General features: G+C 48.3%; 7 protein-coding genes across 7 annotated transcripts, besides 33 other annotated features; all 7 read right to left on the bottom strand.

The window, feature by feature from the left end:
• Window positions 1-15,862: part of a sequence feature (heterozygous, non-Esmeraldo-like haplotype) that runs on past the window's edge.
• Window positions 76-96: a sequence feature (AT_rich).
• On the bottom strand, window positions 94-5,427 carry Tc00.1047053504105.200 (hypothetical protein, conserved; the record flags this gene model as incomplete). The annotated part of the gene is made up of 1 exon (XM_814613.1): window positions 94-5,427. One exon carries the CDS (start codon window positions 5,425-5,427, stop codon window positions 94-96), a length of 5,334 nt encoding a protein of 1,777 aa, XP_819706.1.
• Window positions 5,767-6,843, bottom strand: Tc00.1047053504105.190 (hypothetical protein, conserved; the record flags this gene model as incomplete). Its single annotated transcript, XM_814612.1, has 1 exon — window positions 5,767-6,843. The coding sequence occupies one exon, from the start codon at window positions 6,841-6,843 to the stop codon at window positions 5,767-5,769; it is 1,077 nt and encodes a 358-aa protein (XP_819705.1).
• Window positions 7,047-7,073: a microsatellite.
• On the bottom strand, window positions 8,066-9,790 carry Tc00.1047053504105.180 (hypothetical protein, conserved; the record flags this gene model as incomplete). The annotated part of the gene is made up of 1 exon (XM_814611.1): window positions 8,066-9,790. One exon carries the CDS (start codon window positions 9,788-9,790, stop codon window positions 8,066-8,068), a length of 1,725 nt encoding a protein of 574 aa, XP_819704.1.
• Window positions 8,770-8,829: a microsatellite.
• Tc00.1047053504105.170 (hypothetical protein, conserved) lies at window positions 10,513-14,169 on the bottom strand (the record flags this gene model as incomplete). The annotated part of the gene is made up of 1 exon (XM_814610.1): window positions 10,513-14,169. One exon carries the CDS (start codon window positions 14,167-14,169, stop codon window positions 10,513-10,515), a length of 3,657 nt encoding a protein of 1,218 aa, XP_819703.1.
• Window positions 10,927-10,971: a microsatellite.
• Window positions 13,025-13,044: a microsatellite.
• Window positions 13,445-13,491: a microsatellite.
• Window positions 14,529-14,549: a microsatellite.
• Window positions 14,612-14,635: a microsatellite.
• Window positions 14,832-14,889: a sequence feature (T-rich).
• Window positions 14,913-14,983: a microsatellite.
• Window positions 15,038-15,065: a microsatellite.
• Tc00.1047053504105.160 (splicing factor PTSR1 interacting protein, putative) lies at window positions 15,270-16,334 on the bottom strand (the record flags this gene model as incomplete). The annotated part of the gene is made up of 1 exon (XM_814609.1): window positions 15,270-16,334. One exon carries the CDS (start codon window positions 16,332-16,334, stop codon window positions 15,270-15,272), a length of 1,065 nt encoding a protein of 354 aa, XP_819702.1.
• Window positions 15,471-15,524: a sequence feature (GA-rich).
• Window positions 15,863-18,999: a sequence feature (areas merged during assembly that could not be assigned to a particular haplotype. This can correspond to areas where the two haplotypes were merged or to regions with more than two copies in the genome that were merged during assembly.).
• Window positions 16,371-16,412: a sequence feature (AT_rich).
• Window positions 16,672-16,701: a microsatellite.
• Window positions 16,792-16,820: a microsatellite.
• Window positions 17,198-17,236: a microsatellite.
• Window positions 17,402-17,447: a sequence feature (GA-rich).
• Window positions 17,465-17,508: a sequence feature (A-rich).
• Window positions 17,526-17,580: a microsatellite.
• On the bottom strand, window positions 17,585-20,179 carry Tc00.1047053504105.150 (importin beta-1 subunit, putative; the record flags this gene model as incomplete). The annotated part of the gene is made up of 1 exon (XM_814608.1): window positions 17,585-20,179. One exon carries the CDS (start codon window positions 20,177-20,179, stop codon window positions 17,585-17,587), a length of 2,595 nt encoding a protein of 864 aa, XP_819701.1.
• Window positions 19,000-19,172: a sequence feature (areas merged during assembly that could not be assigned to a particular haplotype. This can correspond to areas where the two haplotypes were merged or to regions with more than two copies in the genome that were merged during assembly.).
• Window positions 19,173-20,684: a sequence feature (areas merged during assembly that could not be assigned to a particular haplotype. This can correspond to areas where the two haplotypes were merged or to regions with more than two copies in the genome that were merged during assembly.).
• Window positions 20,399-20,425: a microsatellite.
• Window positions 20,685-21,231: a sequence feature (areas merged during assembly that could not be assigned to a particular haplotype. This can correspond to areas where the two haplotypes were merged or to regions with more than two copies in the genome that were merged during assembly.).
• Window positions 20,716-20,747: a sequence feature (AT_rich).
• Window positions 20,774-20,800: a microsatellite.
• Window positions 20,862-22,151, bottom strand: Tc00.1047053504105.140 (enolase, putative; the record flags this gene model as incomplete). The annotated part of the gene is made up of 1 exon (XM_814607.1): window positions 20,862-22,151. One exon carries the CDS (start codon window positions 22,149-22,151, stop codon window positions 20,862-20,864), a length of 1,290 nt encoding a protein of 429 aa, XP_819700.1.
• Window positions 21,232-22,591: a sequence feature (areas merged during assembly that could not be assigned to a particular haplotype. This can correspond to areas where the two haplotypes were merged or to regions with more than two copies in the genome that were merged during assembly.).
• Window positions 22,267-22,337: a sequence feature (T-rich).
• Window positions 22,458-22,493: a microsatellite.
• Window positions 22,592-23,329: a sequence feature (areas merged during assembly that could not be assigned to a particular haplotype. This can correspond to areas where the two haplotypes were merged or to regions with more than two copies in the genome that were merged during assembly.).
• Window positions 22,824-22,879: a sequence feature (GA-rich).
• Window positions 23,330-23,461: part of a sequence feature (areas merged during assembly that could not be assigned to a particular haplotype. This can correspond to areas where the two haplotypes were merged or to regions with more than two copies in the genome that were merged during assembly.) that runs on past the window's edge.

Below are 23,461 nucleotides of genomic sequence, written 5' to 3'. Positions count from 1 at the left end.
TTCCCTTGTCTTCTCTATTTTAATTTGCAGACAGAAATGCAAAGAAAAAGCGCCCCTCACCCTCAAAGTCACAACTTAAATTTTTTTTTTTTTTTACATTTCCTTATCAGCAGGAAGCTTTCCCTCTAGGCCAGCAAATTGGCTTCTTCGAAAACTGTTCCGTATCATGGAATCTCGCTTCCGTCTCTTCTCCAAAAGCGTCAGCCGTGACGTCGAAAACTTCCCGCTACCCGTCACAGTGCCCATCGGTAGGCTCGACGACGCGGCTAAGGGTTCGACATGTCTCGTTTCATGCTGCCCAACGCGGGACATGACGTGGTCAAGGATGCTCCCTGTTCTACCGAGACTGCTGGGATTGTCGCGAGTGCGTGCCTGCTGCACCAGGGTCGTCAAATTGACGCTCTCAGTCCCCTGCCGCAGCCGTGAGAGAAGAAACCGCTGCGTCGCCTCATCCCACTGCGCTATGTGCGTGTGAATGCACACCTTTGAAAGGTGTTTTAGTTCTGTCGCACGTGCCTCCACGTCAAGCAATACCTTCACCAGCTGATAGGAATCTGGAATGATAGGATTCACAAGGAAATCTCTTCGCGGAGGAGTTTCGGTCTCACCATCCCCCTGGTCATTGCCATCTTTCTGCAAAGGAAGGACGACAGCGTCATTATGCAAGTCCACTAATTCAGCTATGGCACCCCATACTTCGTCTTCGCACAACGACGGCAATGCGGCAGCATGCAAAAGTTTCACTCGTTCTACTGCACTCGTTTTTACATGAATGAGACGAACAAAACCAACTGCCGCAAGACATGCGTACACCTTTGCATGCATCCCAAGCACACCATGCAGCGATGCAGCTAGCCGTCGCCGTGCTCGTTGCGTCATCGCATTGGGCGCCGTTCCACTGTGAACCTCCTCCAAATCAACATCCTCCAGCTCCTTGTGACGATTCTGAAGTTCTGTCTTGACAGAATTGCGATCATGGATTCCAATCAGACCTAAGCCCCACCGGTCGGAATGAAGGATTGGCAATACCACCGGTTCGTTGCAGTCACCATAACTTTTGTCAACTTCCTTCGCCAACAAATCCCTTCTCCCTGCCACGGGTTCCGCCCTGTCATTTGACAGCCGTTTTTTCTTCTCTTCCGGCACATCCGTCACCACTCCTTTTTCCGAATCCCCCATGTTGAATGGGTCGTTGTCTTCAATGTTATCTCCCCAATTCACAAATCCCTTAGGCGGAGTGTCCATTGTAATTTGCGCCAAGTTCTCCTCCTCCTCCTCCTCTTCCCAGAGGCGCAACAACAGCTGTGTCGCGTTCGTGCAGCCGCTATCCTCCATGTCCTTTGGGCTCTGCATTTTGTACGTGGACCACTGCAAAAACGCTTCCTGCGCCTCTTTACTTTCATGCAGAAGGTCAGCAAGAATTGTCAACGTTGGGGCAAGCAGTGAGATATCGTCCGCGGCGCTCGCATCATGAATTTTCATAGAATTCCCCTGCCACCAACCAACAAAGACGGCAATGAGAGAAAGCAGCACGTGTACTCCATCCTCATGCACAAATTGCCTCTGTGCCACCTCATTCCCAAGAATGAAGGCCCGAAAGCAGCCAAGCACGGCGAGAAGAAGCTCATTCCTTCCTCCACTCCCATTGGAGGAAAAAAAAGAATTAGAGCAGAATGCCGCCAATAAATTTCGCACCAATGAAAGAATAAGTGGCACGCCACCTAAAGAAAGAAAGGCCTGCTGCGTCATGGAAATTTCAGACTTCTTTCCTACAACGACGTTACTCAATAGCGAAAGACATTGAGTAACGACGTCAGTTTCAAACGCCGTGCAACAGTGTTTCCCATTCCCGTTACTCTCCGAGATAATTTTGGATTCTGCCACAGTAAATGATGGCTTCATCGCTGTCTCAACACGATGTTGTGAATGCTCAGACTTGCCTTTACGCCGCATCAGTGAATGACCGTTGCCGGCACCACTCCTCGTAGATCCAATGCCCCCTAAATGGTGAGTGTTACGTGAGTGCATCAAACGCTTAGAGTTTGTATCGGCCCTCGTCAACGCAAGCGTAGACGGCAACACCTCTACTGGTGATCCCCTCTGAAAAGCCTTCTCAATGACATGCAGAATAACCAACAGAAGCAAAGGGTCGCTTTCGGTAGGCGACGATGTCGACGGCGAAGTCACCGTTGTTGCGGCGAGCATCTTAGACCTGTGCTCGGGGTGCCGACTTAAAACTGAAAGCACATCTACTGCAAGACACATCATCTCCTCAGCATCTCTCGTTGTGACATCACGGATGTAATGCAATGCGCACTGGATGCCGCCGGCCGCAATAAATTGGGTATCCGCCTTCACCAGCGGAAGTTTTGCCACCACTTCTTCCTCCCGCATGCTGTTTACAGCGCTAGCAGGTAATGCCAGCAGCGACATGTTGCTTCTTTCTTTGTCATCGTGGGAGAAGGAGAAGGATGACAACACGGCCGATTCCATCAATCCAAGAAGAACAAACCAGGCTTCTTTTTGCAACGTCAACAACTCCTCACGTGTCCAGGTCACAACAGCTTCTTCGCTGCACATCAAATCAACGTAAAGGAGCAGCACATTGATGAAACCATGACGACAGACATCAAAGACCAAAGTGTCATCCGCGTTCCCCTGCTCACCAACACCATCATGGCCATTGGCGTTGTCATCGACGACAACATCTCTCGTCTCACACGCATTTCCACAGCATAGATATTCCAAAATAAGGCGAGCCTTTTGCCATTCATGAAAGGTCTCTAACATTCGCCATCCAAGTAGTTTAAATTGCAAATTTTCCACGCGTGTTGTTGGCGAAAGTGCAGTGTGGTAACGCAAAAAGGTCTCCGCGGGCCGCTGTGCCATTTGGGCCGTTTTCCCGTTTACACCCAACTCCGGTCCACACACCATGTCAAAGATCGTAGTTGCAAAGGCATTGATGGCGTATATTGTTGATCGTGGCAATGGCGTGTACGCCGCAGCGCCGGCGGATTTCTGAAGTGTTTCCTTCTTCTTGATGAGTACCGCCGTGTCAGTCTTCAGAATCATAGTGAACAACAACACCATATCGTTGCGCAACTCCCGTTGACGAATTCGATATCCCGTGAGTAGGATCTGAATAAAACAGTACAGCAGGGACTCACATGCCGACAAGGAAGAGAGGGGCCGACCCTTTTCATACCTTTTCGACGCTTCACTCTGAATGCCGTGTTGCAAAATGGCCGACACGGTCTCCTCCGGAACAACCTCCAGAAGGTTCCAGAGAAATTCCACACACAACGAGAGGCATTTGTCTCCCTCAGCACACCGAGCCATTGTCAGGCAAAGCAGGACGGCCAGACTTGTGTATGTTGCATTAGAGCTTTCGTCGGGAGCAATCAGATAAAGTGCATGCTGTTTGTACGTCGAGAGATGGAAACAAACACGCAACAACAAGTAGATCTCCTCAGCGTCCACATCCGCCATGCGGGTTTTAGATACAAACACAAAAAAACCTTCCGAGTTCCTCTGTAACGAAGGGCTGATACCGTCGTCAAACGCCGTCGTCAGGGCCACTACCATATTATTCTTTTCTTCCTCCTCTTCCCTCTTTTCCATGCCGCCTGCCTGCACGAGAGCCGGGTGGTGGTAAAACAGACGAGAGGAGTCAAGCAAGGCATTTTCTGGCACATCGGCACGCAGGATGATCGTCCAACGCTCCAAAAGAGGCAAAAAAGCATCCAATGCAACAGCACCATTATAAACACTCATCGGTTCTGTACGCTGGACGCGTCCTTTCCCCGACGATTCACGCGGTGGCTTCACGTAAGAATCAACCGAGCGGATTATTTGATCCATTGATGAACCACTTCCTGGTCCCTGTGAATTCTTCGGAATCGATGTATTCTCAAATGCCTGACCGTTGGTGACACCCACTTGATATCGTTTTCCCCCCGATGTGGCATGCAGCAACCTCGCGGCATCAGTTGTTTCATATCGTTTTTTATCGCGTGATGCAAAATGTTGGTTGACACATGTCAGTTCCTCTGCATCAAGATGTGTCATAAGGGCATTGAGAGAGGAGAGTGCGGCGCGACGAATACCAAGCGAGATCTCTTGAAAATTAATCTCCGACGCATTCATTTTCTGTTCACACCCCTTGTTATGATCAACCTCATCTACGCTCTTATTAACCTCCGCTGTAACAGTCGGATAGACCGACAAGTTCGCATTTACAGGCTCTAGCTTAACGCGCAACATGGATGCCATCGCTGATGCCAAAGTATGAACGGCAGTGGCGCGCTGACGTTGATCCTCTGGCGTCAGGCAAACAAGTGGAAGGGCGCAATGATAGAGCAAAGCCTGCAACGCCGAGGGAATATCGCGGAGTATCGGTATATGCGGAGCCAATGAACCATGAGATAACTCATGTTCAGACCGTTCCGTTTGTTCTTGCTGCTGCTGTTTCTCAGGTAACAAACTCAAACAGGTCAGTGACTGCGTAGCACCCACCACAGCACTGCTTGTCGTGGACATCCTCGTTCCTATTCGCTTGCGCGAGCGTGCCACTTTATCGCACGGTCGCACTTTACTTTGTTGCGACTGTAGCCGTACCGTTGGACGACGACGACCGTCTGTTCCTGCAGAAATGGCAACTTCATCCTCCGTGCTTCCCGGCAACGCTGCCATTGGCTTTGGCGACGCAGAGCGGTGCAACAGTGGCGGTAAGAAAGGCAAAAGATCGTCGGCCGCCATTTCACCGCCGCCGGTGTCATTCTTTCCTCTCGCTCGTGCAGCGCTTTTAGAAGCAATACAGGATCGCGGCTTCTTTCGTTCCTCAATTTCTTCCATCGGTGGAGTAAAGAAGCTGGCAGCAGCGCCCATGGTGGTAGCCGGTGGTACGGCATTTAGGCCTCGCCTGATAGTCTCTGTGGCAACGGGACCCCTACGCACCGGGGCAAGCGCCCGCACCGTGCTGGTGCTTGATTCCATCGGATACGGTAGATACCCTTTCTCGACCGCGTCAGACAAAAGGTAAAGGATATCAGACACCCCAGCAAGAACCATCGATGGCGTGAAACCCATGGGTGCATCGCAGCGCAGCAGTTCATCTATTTCCACTACGTGACGGTAGAAGTGGTGAGCACTGCTGGCACCCCTTATTTGATGAACAATCTCCGAAACACGACGTCGCAGGTACAAGTGGGCGTCCAATGTCGGGCGGCTGCTCTGTACGCCACTGTTCAGCACCTCACTTATGGCACAACTCACTGTTAATTCCGCGTTGTCAGAACGACATTTGGGTGACTGGAGCTGCTGTTTCGTCAAGGCTGTAACGAGCACTTCTGACCCAATTTCACAAATCCGCAACGGCGCTGGCACCTCGGCGGTATGTCGCTTCTCTTCATCCCTCACCGCACGCATCTTTTTTTCTCCTTTGTTTTCTTGTTCTTTTTGTCTCTTCTGTGGTCTGGCAATGCGTGCGCCTCTTCTCTCGTTTTGACTCTCCTCTTCTACTAAAATCAAAAAATACCGCAAGTATTCCCAAAAGGCACGGAATAAAAAAAGTGTGTTTGCAGAAGACGGCACCGCGGCCCAGTTGAGACAATGAGAAGGAAGAGGGAGACAAATGACCGCACGACAACCAACAGTAGGACATACGAATAAACAAAGAATTCAGGATGCACTCTAAACGCTCCGCAATAAATACATATATATATATATAAGAAGGGCCTAACGGCAGTAAACAAACTCCACTCCAATTTACCGTATATCTTCCTCTGGATCAATATCGGCCTCCTGCTGTTCCTCTCCTTGCTGTTGTTCGTTGGGTAATGAAGGATTCGGCAAGGAAGACGACGTCATGTTAGTCCTTTGCGGGGCACTGAATTGAATCTTCAGTTTCCTTGACATCCTTGAGATGTCGATGGTGATGAACTGCAATGTCTGATTCTTAATGGCGGCTCGCAGCTGTTCCTCATCGCGCTCCTCAAAGGAGGAAATAAGTGCGTTTGCGGTGGCCTCCTCTTTTGATGTGGAAAATCCTGGAACACCCCTCAGTTTATTCATCTCCTGTCGTGCCCAGACATCGTCCCCGCATGAAAGACACAAGACGATGATTTCTAATCCAGCCTTTGCGGAATTGTGCGGCTGAGCAAGCCACTCAAAAACCCCCTTCTTATGAGGATCTGCGCGGATGCCAAGTTGTTCCTCCAACACCTCCACCGCGCCCTTAACATCGCCGTTATGAAGATGCGTTAACATCCAATTGCGATAAAGCTCGGGTAACTGCACCGCAACAACAGGCTTATCCTCAATGTGCTCCTCCAGCACACTTACACCCTCACGAAAGAGTCCAACAACCTGCTGCATTCTTTTCTTTACTTGTGAACTACCCGCCTCCGTTGCGGGCAAGCCTGTCACAATTGTCTTTGTCGGATTAATAATTTGTGCGGCCTTCTTCAGGCAATCCGCCTGTCTGTCAAACATTTCGTTAAATGCGTAAAGTTTGGACGCATCACAATAAGCCTCAACCGCATTATTCAAGAGTGACGTATCATCTCCCATGCCCTTCCGTGATTGCTCTGTCAGAAATACAGCGAGACTCTCCATAGCCCGTGCTGCAAAAAAATTGTTTTCTGCATTTTGGTACGCCCCGGACGCCTTGCGCCAGGCGTCAGTCGCCCTGTTTGTGTCCTCCAGGTAGGTGTATATCCTCGCCGCCCTCTCATACTCGCTCGCCGCGGTGTCCCAGTCGGGTCGCTTAAAAAATTTCTTTTGTGAGTGCTTCTCGGCGCTCTTCATCAGGGCGACGGCCTCCTCCGCGCTGCCGGCGGCCATCCGAGATGTCCTTCCGGAATGTCCTCTACTCCGCTGCTGCCGCTGCTGCGAAGCAACACGGGGATAAAAGAGGCAGAGAAGAAAAAGAAAAGAAAAACGGAGCTGCGTGCGCGTGGAAAAAAGAAAAAAATTAACGTCCTCAAAGGAGACATGCGCAGAGAAGACACACAAACAGAGAGAATGAAAAAAGGGCACACACACACAAAAAAAAAAAAAAAAAAAGGAAAAAACACCGACAAACACAAAACTTTCTCATTTCCTTCGCAATTTTTCGGCAACCTCAAACTTGCAACAGTCTTATAATCCGTTCCCTCTTATCTTGACTCCCTTCGAATAGAGTAAGAACAGCGTTGCAGTTACTGGTCGAGCCTGGGGAGAACAGAAGAAACCCGTCAAGCGCATGGCATATCTGGCAGAAAACAAAACAAACAACAACAACAAAAAAAATTGGCACCAGCCACAAGGTAATCAACGGACATCCACTTGTATTTGTACTTATGCAAATGGATGTATGTAAATAAGTATAAAAAGAGAGAGAAAAAAAAATAAATGAAGACGAGGTTTACTCACGTCAATCCCGTTCACATCTCTCACCGTTTCTACAATTTTCTGTTATTTTCCCCACATACACACACACACACACAAAAAAAAACATACATTTTGAATCCCTTCACCTTTTTTCCTTCTTCTTCCTCCACGCATGCCTTTCCAAGAAGCACCTGAGAAGAAATCGAGCAGACAGTTGGACTTGTACCCGGCAGGACACCGGTTCTAACAAAAAACGCCTTCTCCCTGGTCCCTTTCTCATGAACCGCATCTCCCTCGCCTTTTCCTTGCCACTCTCCTTCTCTAGATACATATCCATCAATCTATCTATATGTTTAACAACCCCTTTTATTTTTACTCTTCAATTGACGTTCCACAAGGGACAACAAATAAATATTTCCAACCCTCCTGTATGCACCCAATTCATATTGTATATATCATATATATTTATATACAATATAATAGTAACCGAAAATAAAAAAATGGAAAATAAAAAAAAAATCAATAAATAAGCACAAAAAAATCACTATATATTTATTTATGGGTTCTGCACACAAACATCGCAAAAGGAAATCGGCCAAGTTGCATCATTCCGTTTCATTGACGTTCAATTTCGCTCAGTTTCTCTCTTTTTAATTTTTTTTGACTTTTTGTTTCAATATATTTGCACCAGCCATTAGAAAAGGAGGTGGCCATTTTCCTTATCGTTGGCGTCCCTATCGTTGGGCGTCACGGGGGGCGGGGAGATAATCATTGCGGGACGGAAACGCACAGGTGGAAGAGCCTCTTCCGCAACAAAAACGGGCGAATGATCCTGCAGAAAGGAATTCTTCCCCACCGCCACTAGTTGTATCTTCCTTTTCGCCACCACAAAACCGTCATAAGGGAGCATCTTTGCCTCATTTTTTTCAATTTCTTTTTCCCCATCTTCTCGCCCCGGCTGCGAACGGTACAAAACCGTCACCAAACTTTTGCCGTCACCGTCATCGTCACTGCTGCCGCTATCGACACACTCCACGGCGTTTACTCCCTTATTCGGCGCAGAGGCCCCGGTATTCTCCTGTTTGGTCCTCGCATCCACCCATCCCCCACCACGGCCATTATCCTCCTCATCGCTCCAGGTGACTATTTTCATCGGCGGTTCCCTGTGTGCAGTCGCGTCGGGGGTTCCTTTTCCGTTGGCTTCCGCGTCCCCATCCCACAAGTAATTATCCCCGGCGTCCTCACCATCAACGATCTGATCGTCAGTAAACACCAAATCGTACTCAACAACATTTCCGTGTGCATTCAACGTACATTCACCACCAACCTGCCCAGTGGCTCTTGCGACAACTTGCTGTTGTTCCCTCTTCAGACTCTGTCGAACAATATTCGCCAGTGCATTGCCACCACTGCTACAACCATCACCACCACCAATGCTACTGCTGTCATCACTACAACTCTTATTTGTAATGACAATATCGGGTTGCACTGCTTCTGGCTTTTTATTTTTTGCACTATCGTCGGACGGTGCATCTTTCTGCTCTTCATTCGCCTCAAGAACAGGATTGGTTATGCTCTTTGGGCCTTCACCGTCAGATTGTTGGTTGCTTGGGGTGTGTGAGGGTTTCTCATCCGTGGCCCAGAGAGTCTTTGGAGCAACAACAGTGGGCAGTACAATAGTACTTGACACCAGACCTTCGTGTCCGTCCCTTGCTTCCTTGTCCGCCGCACTTTCATCGTCCTCGCCCTCATCTTCACTATCACTGTCGCTTCTCCGCAGTCGCATTGGTGGCGACGGGGGCGGCACGGTGACTACGACGCTTGAAGTGAATCCAGTCTCCGTCTTCTCCGAGTACTCCTCTTCCTGCGCCTCATCGGGACTGCTCCCAATACTACCACTCTCAGAAACGTGCTTGTCATTTAAAGCCAGTGAAACTTTCTTGAAGGAAGTGATAAATTTTCCTGGTTGAATTGGATCGCAGTCGATCACCGGAGAAGAAGAATGCGGCAACTCCTCGACCGCATTATCCCTCACTTCTTCGGGATTACTGTATATGTCTGCTTCTTCCAACTCTTCACAATTAGCAACTTCTCTCTGGTTCTCAGTTGCCGTGTCAAGCGCTATGGCAGGGCTGCGGGTTTCCTTGTTCTTTTCACCAGCCACTTTTTTCCTGTCTTCCCCTTCGTCGTTGTTCATTTTCAAAGGTGGAAGGGGGGCTAAGGCAAATTTGTCATCACGTTCTTCTGGGTCTGCGCTGTTATAAAGAGAAGCATGCGGTGATTTTGAAAACGGTTTTTCGACATCTTGGGCTTTCAATTTCAATGAGCTCTTCTGGTACTTCTCTAAACCACTCCTTTTGCGTCCTGTGGTCGCAACTTTATCCAGCGACGCCTTGCGTAATCCACAGCAGTTGCCCATCTTACCGCCTCTGGCTTTCCTCTTGTTTTCTTCGTCTCCTTATTTACTCTGCCTCTGTGCTCTTAGTGGAAAGTGGAGTACACAGACAGGAAAACAGAAGAAAAAAAAAAAAAAAGAGCACTAAACGCTTCGCCCGCGTCTTTCTTGTCTCTCCCCTCCTCCTACAAGTTATGTGTATATATGCGTGCGTGCCGGCGACCTCTGTCCATAAAAAGACGTAAATCAAAAATACGTAAGAAAAAAAAGAGACAGTTGAGAGTTATAAAGGAATTCTGCGGCTGCTTTCTGGGGTTGTGTGCACTCTGTGGTTTGCGTCCAGGGCGCGCGTAATGATCACAGCTGCCAAAGGAAAGTATGAGGGGGAATGCAAGAAGGGAAAATACAATAAATGAACAAATAAATACAGGGTTCATACCGGTATCTCTCAACTACAAAAAAGACGACGTGATTTTGTGTGAGTATTCGCGTGCACACAACGAGAGGCAGTCTTTCTTTCCAACCATCGCTTCTGACACGGCAGGCCATGGAATTAAGCCAGTTGAGTCAGTCTCTAAATGGGTGAAATAAGGTAAACAACGACAACAACAATACACTCAAAAAAAAACAAAAAACGACTTCCTCCACTGCAGCCAGCACGCAGAAAGGGAGCATTAATCGCCACACGTACAACTCATCCCAGGATGACAGCCCCGCCCACACACTTTTTCTTTTTTGAGAGGCTCTTAGCGAATAGTCTTGGAAACACCGAAACGACGGGAACGAGAGACACTCTTTCCTCCCTCGCGACGCTCCACCACCTTGTGATAATTCTCATTGCCATTCCCAGGGTTCAACACGCCCACAAAAAAAGGATTTAAACTTCTCCGTGGTGCAACATGATGGCTGCCAACTCCCTCCTCAACCACCGGCAATTCTCCGCCCCTTCTTATAAAACTTCTGCCGCCAGTTTCCTCTCTCTTACTGGCCCGATTGCCGTCAACTCCGTTTTTTGTCCCCAAAGAAGAGCGCAAATTGGCGATTGGCGTTGCCGCCGAGGATGAGGAACCTCCCACCAGAATACTAAAACGTCTTCGCTCCACTGGATTCCGGGAAAGCGCACTTTTTTTCTTTACGTCAACGCCAATAATGTTTTTCCCACCACTACCACCAATACCACTACTACTACTACTACTGCCACTGCTCCATGTAACGCTTCCAGGCCCTCCATTTTTCCGCGTGCTCCCCGGTCTTTTTGTTAGATTGTGAATCGAGTGTATTGATGGAGTTTCACTATCCCCCTTAGACGGAAGGAGGTGCAGCTGGCGACTGGCTAATTCGGGTATTTTTTGACTTGGATGTGTCTTAAAACCCTCTGGTGACATTCTCGTTTCATTTGCAGTTGATGGCCTCGTCAGCTCCTGAGACTTGGCATTCCCACTTATATCCTCCGCAGATGCCAGGTCCTTTTTAAGAAATGGGGATGGGGTTATATTCCTGTTCGGATGTTCCGGTTCAACATCCGACTCGATAAGATGTCCACAATTTAATCCCGCATTCAAGGTTGGCACCGCAGCCGGCACATCCCCCTTTAGCATTGGCGGGGAATCCATGGCAGTTTTATCATAAGAGCATTCCAAATGGGTGTACGGAAGATTTGCATCCCGGTCACTCACGACATTCTCGGACAAATTTTCACTGTGGACTAGCAATCGTGGAGGTGTATGATGTATGGACTGATTAAGACTGGATACCCGGTAAGCAGCGGGAGGCCGCATACGCTCCATTTCCTTGATGACACCGGACTGCGTTGTCGTGCGTACTTCATGCGGCATGGGACTGATGCGACGTGAAGAAAAAAATGAAGTGGACGGCGATAGGAAGCCTTGGTCGCCACGACTACACCGCCCAACGTCCTGACCCAAAGCAGAAGGTATCAAAGATTCTGGGGGTGTAATTTGCCCAGTGGTGGCATCTACCGGCGTCCCTGGAAGTGTTTTATGGTCCAATACCTTTGCAGCATCGTAGTCTTTCCGCGATTCGCCGTGATTTGCCACGCAGGCTGAACCACGCTCACCGTAATAAGGGGAAGAGACAGACGATACATTAAATTGAGTTAATGCGTTATAATCGATAGCATCCTCTGTGGCCTCGTGGGGACGGCGTGCAATCAGCGCGGAGGCGGTTGGCAAAGATGGAGGTAGTGGTGGTGGTGGGGAAGGAGATAAAACAATGGGACGGTGACGAGTAAGATCTGTCGCCGCTGTTGTTTTTTTATGCACGCGTTGTGCTGTTTGTAAGGACTCTCGCATCCTTGCCCCGTCAGCAGCTGCAATCAAGTCTTTCTCGGCGTCAGCCTGCTCGTGTCGTGCAGCACCCGCACGAAACAATTGCACAAGCTCCTTATCCAGCCGATGACAGTAATTGCGCAGTCGAATCACCGCGGAGACATCCTCAATACCAAAAACGGTTGGAAAAGAAACAGTGCGTTTGGGCGCAGCCGCATGAAAGTGAGATTCATCTGGAGGTCTGAAGACGCGGGAAGCGGCGGGAGTGGCAGCGGTAGAAGCGGCATCATTCACAGCCAAAATGTCCAGCTTTTGTTCCATGGGCCTGGAACCATTCATTCCTTTTTTTTCACCACGGTGCTTCTCCTCCTCATCCTCCCTCTTTTGGGGCACTTCCTCCTGCGGCGATGGAGGTGATGTGCCTCTTTCTCTTACAGAATGGTGACCCTGGTGATTCGTCGCTTGCTCCTCGTGCGCCGAATAAGAAGAGGATGAAAGGGATGATGAGCGCCCGTCATTTTTTTTTCTCCATCTCTTGTCCGTCTTCGTCGTCGTCGTCGCGATTGAATTCCCGGTGTAGAACAAAGACATATCGCAATGTTTTTTTCGGCTGTTCGATTTTCTTGCAGACAATCGAGGGCTTCCTACTGAACGTGAAAACTTCTTTTTTTCCGAGGCATCTCCACGGCAACAGAACGTCGATGCTGTTGGCGTGTCACGAGGCAATTCCTTACCTCCACTAAAAACAGGGTCCCGATTCACCTTTCCATTCATCATGGAGTTCGGTGGGGTAAATGTGGAACCCGAGACTACACCCACAGCTACATTTGCATCGATACTGTACGGATGATCACCGAACGGCTCTTGCTCTTCCACGCCAAACGTTGCACCACTTAATGGTTTTCGCAATGTCTCTTCTCGCCGCGAGAGATAGTCTTGCCAATGGCACCGTTCATCCTTTTCTATTCTCGGAGGAGGAGGAGGAGGAGGCTGACGAAAAGACCAAAAAAGTTCATCGTAGTCACGCTCCAAGCGATCTGCTTTCTTCTTCAAGTAGTCTATAAAGGTCCGGTGCGCGGCTGTGTCTTCGTTGGGGAGCAATCCTCGGTCCTCAATCCAACGACAGAGGCGCTTCTCATCATCCCTGATACCGCACCACGAACGGTCTTTCCGCTCCAACGTTTTGAGGCTGGCGCCACGGCCATCGGAGGCCCTCGCCAACGGAGATGGATCGCTCTCCGTGCAAAGCCCCTCTTCTATTTCCGCATCAATTCCAATAAACTGCGGTGCCTGGTTACTACAAAGTCGAGAAGCTCGGCGTTGGTGAGCATTACTTTGTTCCCCAATATCGCCGTACAATCGTGAGGCCGCAAGACAACCACAAGAACTTTGCTGTTGCTGCTGCTCCTGCTCCTGATGATGATGATGATGTTGCCGGGGTGAATTCCACGGTCCTTTCTCCTCTGGAGATGCTTTACTTCGGGCTGTGCAAGAGGATAAAGAGAGTCCCGTCTCATGTTGTTGCTGAATTCGACTAAGAAGCTCCGTCAAAAGTGTGATTGAGGGTGCAGAGGTGCTAACACCACGCTGCTGTGGTTTTTGCGATAATGTGTCTTTTCGCCACTGTTCCTGCTTGCTGCTGTTGTTGATGCAACTCTTGCTGGCATCGACGCAAACCGGCATCGGAGACTGTGGCAGCGGAAAGAAGGCCGGTGTTTCAGGCGTACCGGATGCCTCTTTCGAGAGACCTTCCTTTGCTCCTTGCCGCTGCGGGAGAACAGGCGATATCCACAGTGGCGCCTCTTCATCCTGATTCTTTTCCTGTTTTGGCCTCCGCCCATCAGCACCGCAGGGTCCCACACACAATTGAGTTTGCACTTCGCTTTCGCTAACTGCAGTGCACCAACTCTCCCCGGGCAATTTCATCCGCTCTGGTTGACGCACAATGTATGTGTATGGTCCCATCGAACAAAGCGCATTAGACAATTTGAGAGACGCTGAAGAGCATTGACTCGCCGGTTGGTATTGCCTACAAGTTTTATCAGCCCCTTTGCGGCGGCTGCCGCAACCATACTTCGGTCGCACTTTTATGGTTGCATCCCCTCTCGAAACCATAAATAATAATAGATCGATAGATGCAGAAGGATGATTGTGTTCTTATTTGCGCCCCGGCCCTTCCCCACGTTCCCTCGCTGTGCTACCCAGCGCCACCCTCTGCGCGGCCTATCTTTTCTACATGTGGGGCAAAACACACGGGGAAGAAGCGGTGCAGCAACAGCAAAAAGAAGGTCATTAGGATAAAACTCAACGTCATCCGCGCTTTCCTCTGACCCTCATTGTGTCCTCATTCCCATCTCTCTAAGTCTCTCACCCTCGCTCTCTCTCATTCGCCCTCTAGGTCCACCCCACACCTTTTTTTTTTTTCTTTGCCCACACACCTGAATCAATTTATGTCTATTAATCTTAATTTTCTTTATATATATATATATATATATTCTGTTACTCTTCATCATTTGCCGCGCTTTTAAAGATGAACCCCCTCAGCGTTTTCTTCTTCTAATAATAATAATAATAATAATAAACGATCGAATCACCTTTTAATGCATGGTAGAGGTTTGAGAGTGAAAGGATAGAAAAACAAAGAAGGCAAGGATAAAAATCGGCGACCAATGAACACAGTAAAAACGATACCATCACGTAAATATGGCAACCAAACAAAAAACAATAACCAGAGGCGTGCTGTATGTATGGGTGTGTGTAGAGATAGAATGAAGCGCAAAAAAAAAAAAAAAAAGAATAAAAAATAAAAAAAGAAGGTAAAAAAAGAAAGAAAAAGTGTGTGTACACATGCATGCATTTCTGTTTATTTGTTTGTGTCTGTGTGTGTCTGTCTGTCTGTGTGTCTGTCTGTCTGTCTGTGTGTGTGTCTTTGTGTGTGTGGTAGAAATGCTTTGAAACTCTTTTGTTTGTAAAACACACCTCGTCTCTCTCTCTCTCTCTCTCTTTCTCTCACCCGTCTTCTCACTCTACTCAAGAAAAACCAAACTGCATGGACCTACGAGGCAAATAAATATCCCTTGCGTTCCCTTCTATTCGGGCAGCCCTTTCCAATATGAGCCGTGTGTGCATCTGGGCACTTTTTTTTTCGCTAAATATATATATGTATGTATCTTCTTGGTTCGTCACTCCTCTTTCTTACTTCCACTTCTCAATTTTTATCTCTTGCGCCTTCCTTCCATCTCCCGCTGCCGGCGTTGGCGGGCATCCTCCCTACGATCCTCGTACCGATCGGTATTTCCTAGCCCGCTGCTACCAATCCCACCACCTCTGCCACGTCGTCTCTCGCGCTCCTCCTTTAGAACATACCGTCCTCTATATGCGTCGTTCGAGACACTACTGACGTTGGCGGCGGTTGTTCTCTCCCTGCCGTGCCCTCGCTCACTCCTTCTCTCCCTCTCCCTCTCTCTGTCGGATAACTGCCGGTGGTAGCTCGAATCCTCGTGGCGGCGATGACGCCGTCGTCTCTCTTCATCCTCCTCTGGGTGGTGACTACCGCGCGGTCGTCGCTGATGCCGCCTTGCCTCTTTTTCATCGCCCCTTTCGCGTTTTCGGCGTCCGCTAGGCTCTTCATCACGCCTTTTCCTTGACGTTTCATCGCGTCGAGGACTGCGACGATGAGACTTATGGCGACGGTGAGTGCGGTGTCGGCTATTGTTGCTACCGCTCCGGCTGCGACGGCGACGGTGCGACGAGGTTTTCCTTTTCCTGCCATCACCCTCCGCATCGCCCACATCACGACGATGTCGCTGCTGGGGTCGCGCTGACGCAACGCTTGCACTCGACGATGATCCAGTAAACGAGGAGAGAGACGATGAGGAAGATCGATCACTGCCAGTGCTGCTCCCACTATCATCAAGAAACATCTGCGCCGCCGCCGCCGCCGTTGTGATGCTCGGCGCGGCAAGCACGGAGTTGTTGTAGTTGGCCCCCGCAACAGGTCGGTGATGGTTGTGGTGGTGTTGCTGTTGGCCGCCAGAAAAGGGCGGAGGGCCGAGCGCACCTAGCATGTCATGTGCTAACATGGCATCGGGGCCACCACCTGCACCGTTGTTGGCTGCAAATGACGAGCCGCCGCTGTTGTTCGGGAAAATGGCGTAAAACTGTTCCGGGTGATCTCGCATCGCCGCGTCCCAGCCAATGAAGTTAAAATATTCCAGCCATTCCTGACGGTAAATCCTTTCCTTAGTTTCCTTGTCGTACTCGGGGGGAATTGCCTCCATTTAAAAAAACAACAACAACAAACCTCCTCCTGATGGTATAATATTAATATAAATAACTAAATATATATTTATATTTATGTTTAATGCAATTACTTGAGGGATACGGTGGCCCTTATTTTTCTCCTTTTTATGAGTTCCCACTCAAAGCTTCTCCTCCCTACTTTTCTTTTAATGGGCGAAAAGCACAAAGACACGCTTGCAATGGATGGTTGCAGCAGAATGGCGTCTCTCTTTAGTCGTCTTGTACGGACTTCTGTCACCGTGTCCTTCGACCTCAAAAACAATTCAATAAGGAAAAGGGCAGAATTAATTATCGCTAGAAATAAAGGGAAAGATAATATATATATATATATATATATATATATATCGAGAGAGAGAAAACAAACAAACGCATAACAACGCATCTCTTACGTTCACTGGCGTCAGCACAAAGACGAGATGGAAAAAGGGTGGACACATGTATATATTTATATATGTATATATATACGGCAACTCAAATAGGCTATGAATGAAGCAAAGTGTGAGTAAAAAAAAACTTGAATAAATTTTTGTGTATAAATGCGTTTGTATGTGTGTGCCTGCGCCGTAAATGTGCGTTGACACAAATCGACAACACAAATAAAGAGCATTCTAAGCAACCATTCGAATACTCCTCTTACTTCCCATTTCTTTCATTCACACTCCGCCGCAAATTGGCCCAGTGAAAACCACACCCAAACCCACACGTGCACGCACATTGACATCCATCCCTTAATCGCTTGAGCATCCCCTATTTGTACCCAATCTACCCCTCACTTCCCACCATACGTCTTCTTTAAGGCCGCCATTTTCTCACACACCGTCTGACTCTTTCCCTTTCCCCATCCTTCTTTTATTTCTTTCTTCCTTTTTTTTTTTCTTTCGCCGCTGGTGGGCAACTCATTCGGATGCCTTACTTACTCTGATAATTAGGGAGACGTGTGCTTCTGGTGCTGCTGATGCAAGTAGAAGTGAGACATCGCAAATTTCACTGCCAAATGTGTCCGTGTGTCATGAAGTGATGGGCGGGCAGCTGCCCTCTTTATCCCCTCTCCCTCTCCCCCTTTCTGTCTCCCCTTCTCTCTCTCTCTCTCTATCGGCTTTAGTTGCTGTTCTTCTTTTTATTCATTTATTTTTCTTTTTTTTTTTTTTTTTTCCCCGCATGGCGCTCCGTTTTTTTTTTTTTTTTTTCTTTCTTTCTGTTTTCGTTTTTTTTTTTTTTTTTTTTCGTCTTAAGATGCCTGCAACAACTCCAACTGCTTTTTCACCCACTTCATTTGCCCCTTCGTCTCCGCATCGTTTTCCATGTTGACCGCCCGCTCCACCACTTCCCACACCGGGGCCGTCAGCAGGGCGCTCTTCCCCTGGTCGCGCAGCTGCGGTGAGGGCACACCCTTCAAAACACACGCCATGTCACCAATCAGCGAAACGGCCGCAGCAAACACTTCAACGTAGTCAAGAGACATTGCCGTCTGTGACGCGTTAAGGGCAAATAAAAGCATCTGCTGCAAGTACGGCTCCAGCTGCGTTTCGACGCTTTTGAAACTTTGGCACACGCTTGTATAAAAGACGGCAATGCTCTCCCATAGAGTCATGACATACTCTTCGTTTTCTTGGTCCTCGGCAATGTTGAGAGTCGCGCTTTGCTCATAGAATGCGCGAGCAATTTGCATAAAGGTATCAAGATACTGCGCAAAGTGGCTATCCCCAACATTCAACGCAATGTCGCCTAGGCAATTAAGGAAGGTGCACTTCAAGTTGCGGTCCACCTCCGGATTTTGCAGGTTCTGGTGTATCACTCTGAGAAATGCATCGATGTAGGGTGCAATATCCTCTCGAAGACACAGCGACAAGTCACCCAGTGCGCCTACGGCAACTACTGCAAGGTCTGGTTCATCCACGCGCATCAACGCCTTCAAAAGGAAAGGGACAAGATTTGGCATGTATGGACCGAGTAGCCTTTTTACGGCATGTGCAAAACTCCCCAACATTGTGAGAGCCTCGTCCAAGACCGTATCGCTTTGATTTTGCAAAATTTCAAACAATACCTCCATACTTGACCGAATATGCCCTGAAAAGCCTGCCTGCACCTTCTTCGCCACACTACCAAGCGACCCACACAACAAGCCAAGCATAGTCATGGCATCTGCATTGCTGATCTGGCCTTGCATTTGTAGCTGCATCATAAGCCGCATACGATTCTGAAGCTCAGGTACAAGAACATGAAGATACTCACAACAATCAATCGCTGCCGCATCAATCAAGACATTTAATGCCTCCTGTGCGACGCTTTTAATATTCTGATTGCCACCATTATCGATAGCTACCAGGAGTACGTTAAGAAGGTCGGGAAAGTACACGGAAAGCTCATTACTATCTTGGTCCTCTTCCTCAGAATAGAAAAGTGCAAGATTATGTAGAATGTGACACGCCCGAACCGCCATATCGCCCCCGCTGCTTATCAACGGGGTGATTATGTTCATAAGCTGCTGCAAATATGCCGGTTGCCCCAAGAAGACGTCACTGAAGAGCTCACACACGACGGCTAGCACCCAGCCTGAGGTATCGGCGAGCATCGGGTGCTCATCACGAACATATTGTAAAAGTCCAGGCAAAGACTGTGCAACAGTGTCTTGAATAGTACTCGCATGGGGTCCATTTAAAATACATCCAAAAGCCATTACAGCAGCCTCCTTTTCCCGCCAGTTGGAACTTTCAACTTTGCTGTAGACAAAGGGCATGACCAATTCAACCACGGGGTCGCCAATACACAATGCAAGGCTCTGGAGTAATTTGCCTCCAGCAATAGAAATGTTCCAATCGCCCTCCTCTTGATGTTCCTCCTGCTGAAGAAGTGCCTGAAGCGCAATATTTGTAATCATGGATGCCCCCTTCAGAGCATAGTCAAGACACCTTCCGTCACCATCTGTCTTCATATCTTGCTCCGTCTCACAAATGGAGATCCAAAAAAGCATTGCCTGAAGACCCACAGGTTCCTCATCATGAAAAATGGCATTTGTTGTAATTGCATGCAGAATTTCAATGTAATTGGGCAACGTTGAGTAGTACATGTCAGCAACCTTCACCAAAGTCTCCATAGCCTTTTCGCGGGTTCGCGAGCTTTGACTTTTCTTCGCGGTGCTGCATAGAGCGTCAACAAGGCGATCACGCTGTTCCTGTTGCTTCATATTGTCATGAATGAACTCCATTGCATTGCACAGCGCATTGGTGGCGTAATAGCATACATCCTCATGGCCGCTACTCATACCGTGAATGACAGCGGAGAGAATTCTGTTAGTGAAAGGCACAAGCGCCGCCTCCACCGTGTCATATTCACGACCTTCTTCACATACATAACCGACTGCAGTAAGTGCCGCTTCCTGGTATTGCTCATTGCTAGACTCCGCAGCGCCAAGAAGAATGTTGAGAAGATCAGGCCACTCTCCCGCAGGTAGCTCGATGCGTGAAAGATTTCCAACGATGTTTGCCGCCACATTACGTACCTCTTTTTGAGGTGACCCAAGCGCTAAAAGCACCCCCTGCTTCACCCTTACACGCACCTCGGGTGCAAGTGCCATCCACTCCTTTTCCAACGCCCGCCGAGCTGCCGTCTCTCGAATGTTCGGGGCGATAGAGTTCTTCAACAGCGTCCCTGCCATGTGACGTGCAAATGATGGTTTCGACTCCTCACAGAACTCCTCGAGCAATGCAAACAGGAAACCGGAAAGATCCGACTGTCTCGCCTGATTCATCTGCTGCTCCGCCGGCACACGCACGCTGGGATCCACATTGCCAAGCGCAAGCAGCAATTCCGTCAAGGAAGACATGACAGACAACGCCAAGACAACAATAACAACAACAGTCGGTCACACAGCAGCAGCAGCAGAAGAAGAAGAAGTCCTCGCCGCAGCCAATAAACAAAAACACGCAAACACACGCTACACCACCACCACCACCACAAACAGCCTATTTGAGTCAATGTCCTCGGTCACTACCCCCTTCCACCCCGCAAGGATGCCTTCCAAAATGCAAATTCCTGCAAACAAAAATAAATAAATAAATAAATAAATAAAAATAAAGAAAAAACAGAAGAGATCAGAAAAAATAAAATAAATCCACGTTAAGAAGGACAAAAAGAGACAATAAATGAACAGTCCACACCAAGCCAGAACATATCTTCCCCCCCTCCCTCCCTTAGCCCGTAGCAAACTTCCATACAAAAGTCCATTTTCTTTATTATTATTATTGCATTTCCTTTTTTTAAAATTCCCTTTGCCCATAACATTTTATTTTCCTTCCCTCTCACAAGAAACTCCACTCCCACCCTATTCAAAATAATCCTTACATTTTAAAGTGCCGATTGAAATAAAACATTAAAATAAAATTATATAAAAAGACGTAATTCTTTTCTTATTTTTTCTTATATATATATATATATATATATATATTTCGTATTAATTCACTTTTTTTCCAGTCCACTTCGCTCTTTCTTCCTTAAATACATTTCCTCTACGACCATGCGGGGAAGCCGAACTTGGCGTGTGCACCAAGCTCTTCTTCGATGCGGAGTAGCTGGTTCAGTTTTGCGGTGCGCTCGCCACGGCACGGCGCGCCCGTCTTGATCTGGCCAGTGCCGAGGCCCACCACAAGGTCAGCAATGTACGTGTCCTCCGTCTCACCACTGCGGTGCGACACCATCACCGACCAGCCGTTCGACATGCAGAACTTGGATGCCTCGATGGCCTCCGTGATCGTACCGATCTGGTTGATCTTAAGCAGCAGCGAGTTGCATGCCTTCTTCTCAATGGCCGTTTTGATGCGTGACACATTCGTCACAGTTAAGTCGTCACCGACGACCTGAGCCTTGCCCTTGAGAGCCTCCGTGATGCCGGCAAAGCCATCAAAGTCGTCCTGGTCGTAAGGGTCCTCGAGGCTCACAATAGGGTACTCGCTCACCCATTTGGCGTAAGTCTCGGCCAGCTGCTTCGCCGTCACCCAGGTCGCTTCAGGGCTCTTGAAGGTCAGGTTGTACTGCTTCTTGTTCTCGTCATATGTCTCACTGGCAGCGGAGTCCATGCAGATAGCAAACCTGCCCTTGTGTCCAGCCTGTTCAATCGCCTCCATGAGAATCGGCAGCGGCTCATTGATGTCCGTGATTGGAGGAGCAAAGCCACCCTCGTCGCCCACGTTCACCGCATCCTGGCCGTACTTCTTCTTGATGATGCTCTTCAGCGAGTGATACACCTCCGCACCCATGCGCAGCGCCTCGTTGAAAGAGCCTGCCTTCACTGGAGCAATCATAAATTCCTGGAAGGGCAACGCGTTGCCCGCGTGCTTGCCACCGTTGATGACGTTGAAGCAAGGCACGGGAAGACGAACCTCCTTTGTGCCGGCCAGCTCTGCCAGGTAACGGTACAGCGGAACGCCCTTGCGAGCCGCCGCTGCCTTGCTGATCGCCATCGAGCAGCCGAGAATGGCGTTTGCGCCAAGTTTGCTCTTGTTTGGTGTCCCGTCAAGGTCACGCATCAGCTTGTCCAGCGTCGACTGCTGCAGCTCGTCTTTGCCCACAAGTGCGGGCGCCAGGACATCGTTCACATTCTTCACCGCATTGAGGCAGCCCTTGCCCAGGTAGCGCCTCTTGTCATCATCGCGCAGCTCGCATGCCTCGTGGATGCCGGTCGACGCACCGGACGGAACGGCGGAGCGGAACACGCCCAGTTCCGTCGTTACCTCTACCTCAACAGTGGGGTTTCCACGCGAGTCAAGAATCTCGCGTCCGTGAACCTTTTGGATTGTCATGCTTCCTTATCAAAATTGCTTTTGATTTCTTTTTTCTTGTTGTTTTCTGTATAAAATTATAATATTTGTTGTGTTTTTGAATGCTGTTGATTATCCTCTATGGTGTGCACAGCGCAAAAAAAAAATAAATAATAAAAAAAAGAAAAAAGTAGAATAATAATAATAACAGGATAGTGAAGGAAAAAACTTCAATCGACAACCGACAAAGTTCACATTCACGATGTCACCTCCCCCCGTCCCCCCCTTTTTTTTCCCTTTTCAGTTCTCTTTCGCATGCAAGGATTTCTTTAAGTATGTTGAGACAAAATATATATATATATTTAAATATAAATATAAATATATCCTTTTGTTTCTTCAGAGCTGGCAATGATAAGACATGAATAAGGAGGTAATTGTAATACAGTGAAAAATTCCGCATGCAAAAGCTATACATAGCCGTTATACAAACACAAAATATAAATATAAATATGGATTTAAGTACATTATATATATATATAAGCATACATGCCTCAATTGCAAGATTATGGGGTGATGTTGGTGTAATGTGAGGTGACGTACTGATTCTATCAAAAAGGTACGCAGTCATACATGCAGCTACAACTGCACAAAGGTAAAGACGCCACAATGTCACTCGGTGATCTCCGCACTACTTCTGCTTTTGCTCAACCTCGATCCTTCTTTTTTTTTTTTTTTTCTTCTTGTTGTTGTTCCTCTCTTCTCGTTGTTCTCTCGTAGTGCTCACAATTTCGACCTCACAAACATCGGGCTTGTGACATGCTCTACCACCTGGCCACCGCCCGGATGTTCCCTCCCACTACTCCTCCCCCCTCAGTTCACACCGGTTTTCTACCGTTGTTGTCTGTTGCGCACCTCCCCGCATGTTCCACAACCTGCGGAAGGTAATTTTTGCAGCAAATGTCCATGATTAGATGGGACCAGAGACAAATATGCTTCTTGTACGTACGCACAACGTCTCAAATTTCTTTTTTTTTTTTTTAGGGGGGGTTTCCTTCTTCCGCCTCAATATAAATTTTTTAACATCATCACTTCCCCATCTGCAGTCTTTCTTGTCTTTTTAACTTTCCTTCTGGTCTTTATTTCTACCACTCGTGTCGTCCTCGGCACTCCCCTCGCAGCATACGTACAAGTGCATGTATCTAAGCACATTCGATTGGAAATGCCCGCGTTTTTTGTTGTTCTTTGCATTACTGTTTAACGGCTTATTTTTTATTGCCACTGCCACTGCCGCCTCCCTCCCCCTTTGCTGAAGTCACGCTCTCACACGGTAAAAAAAAGAGGTTGTTTTTCTT

Source organism: Trypanosoma cruzi, genomic scaffold (assembly GCF_000209065.1).
Source record: "Trypanosoma cruzi strain CL Brener 1047053516313 genomic scaffold, whole genome shotgun sequence".
In the NCBI taxonomy this organism is placed as follows: domain Eukaryota; phylum Euglenozoa; class Kinetoplastea; order Trypanosomatida; family Trypanosomatidae; genus Trypanosoma; species Trypanosoma cruzi.
This window is presented reverse-complemented; position numbering and strand designations above follow the sequence as displayed.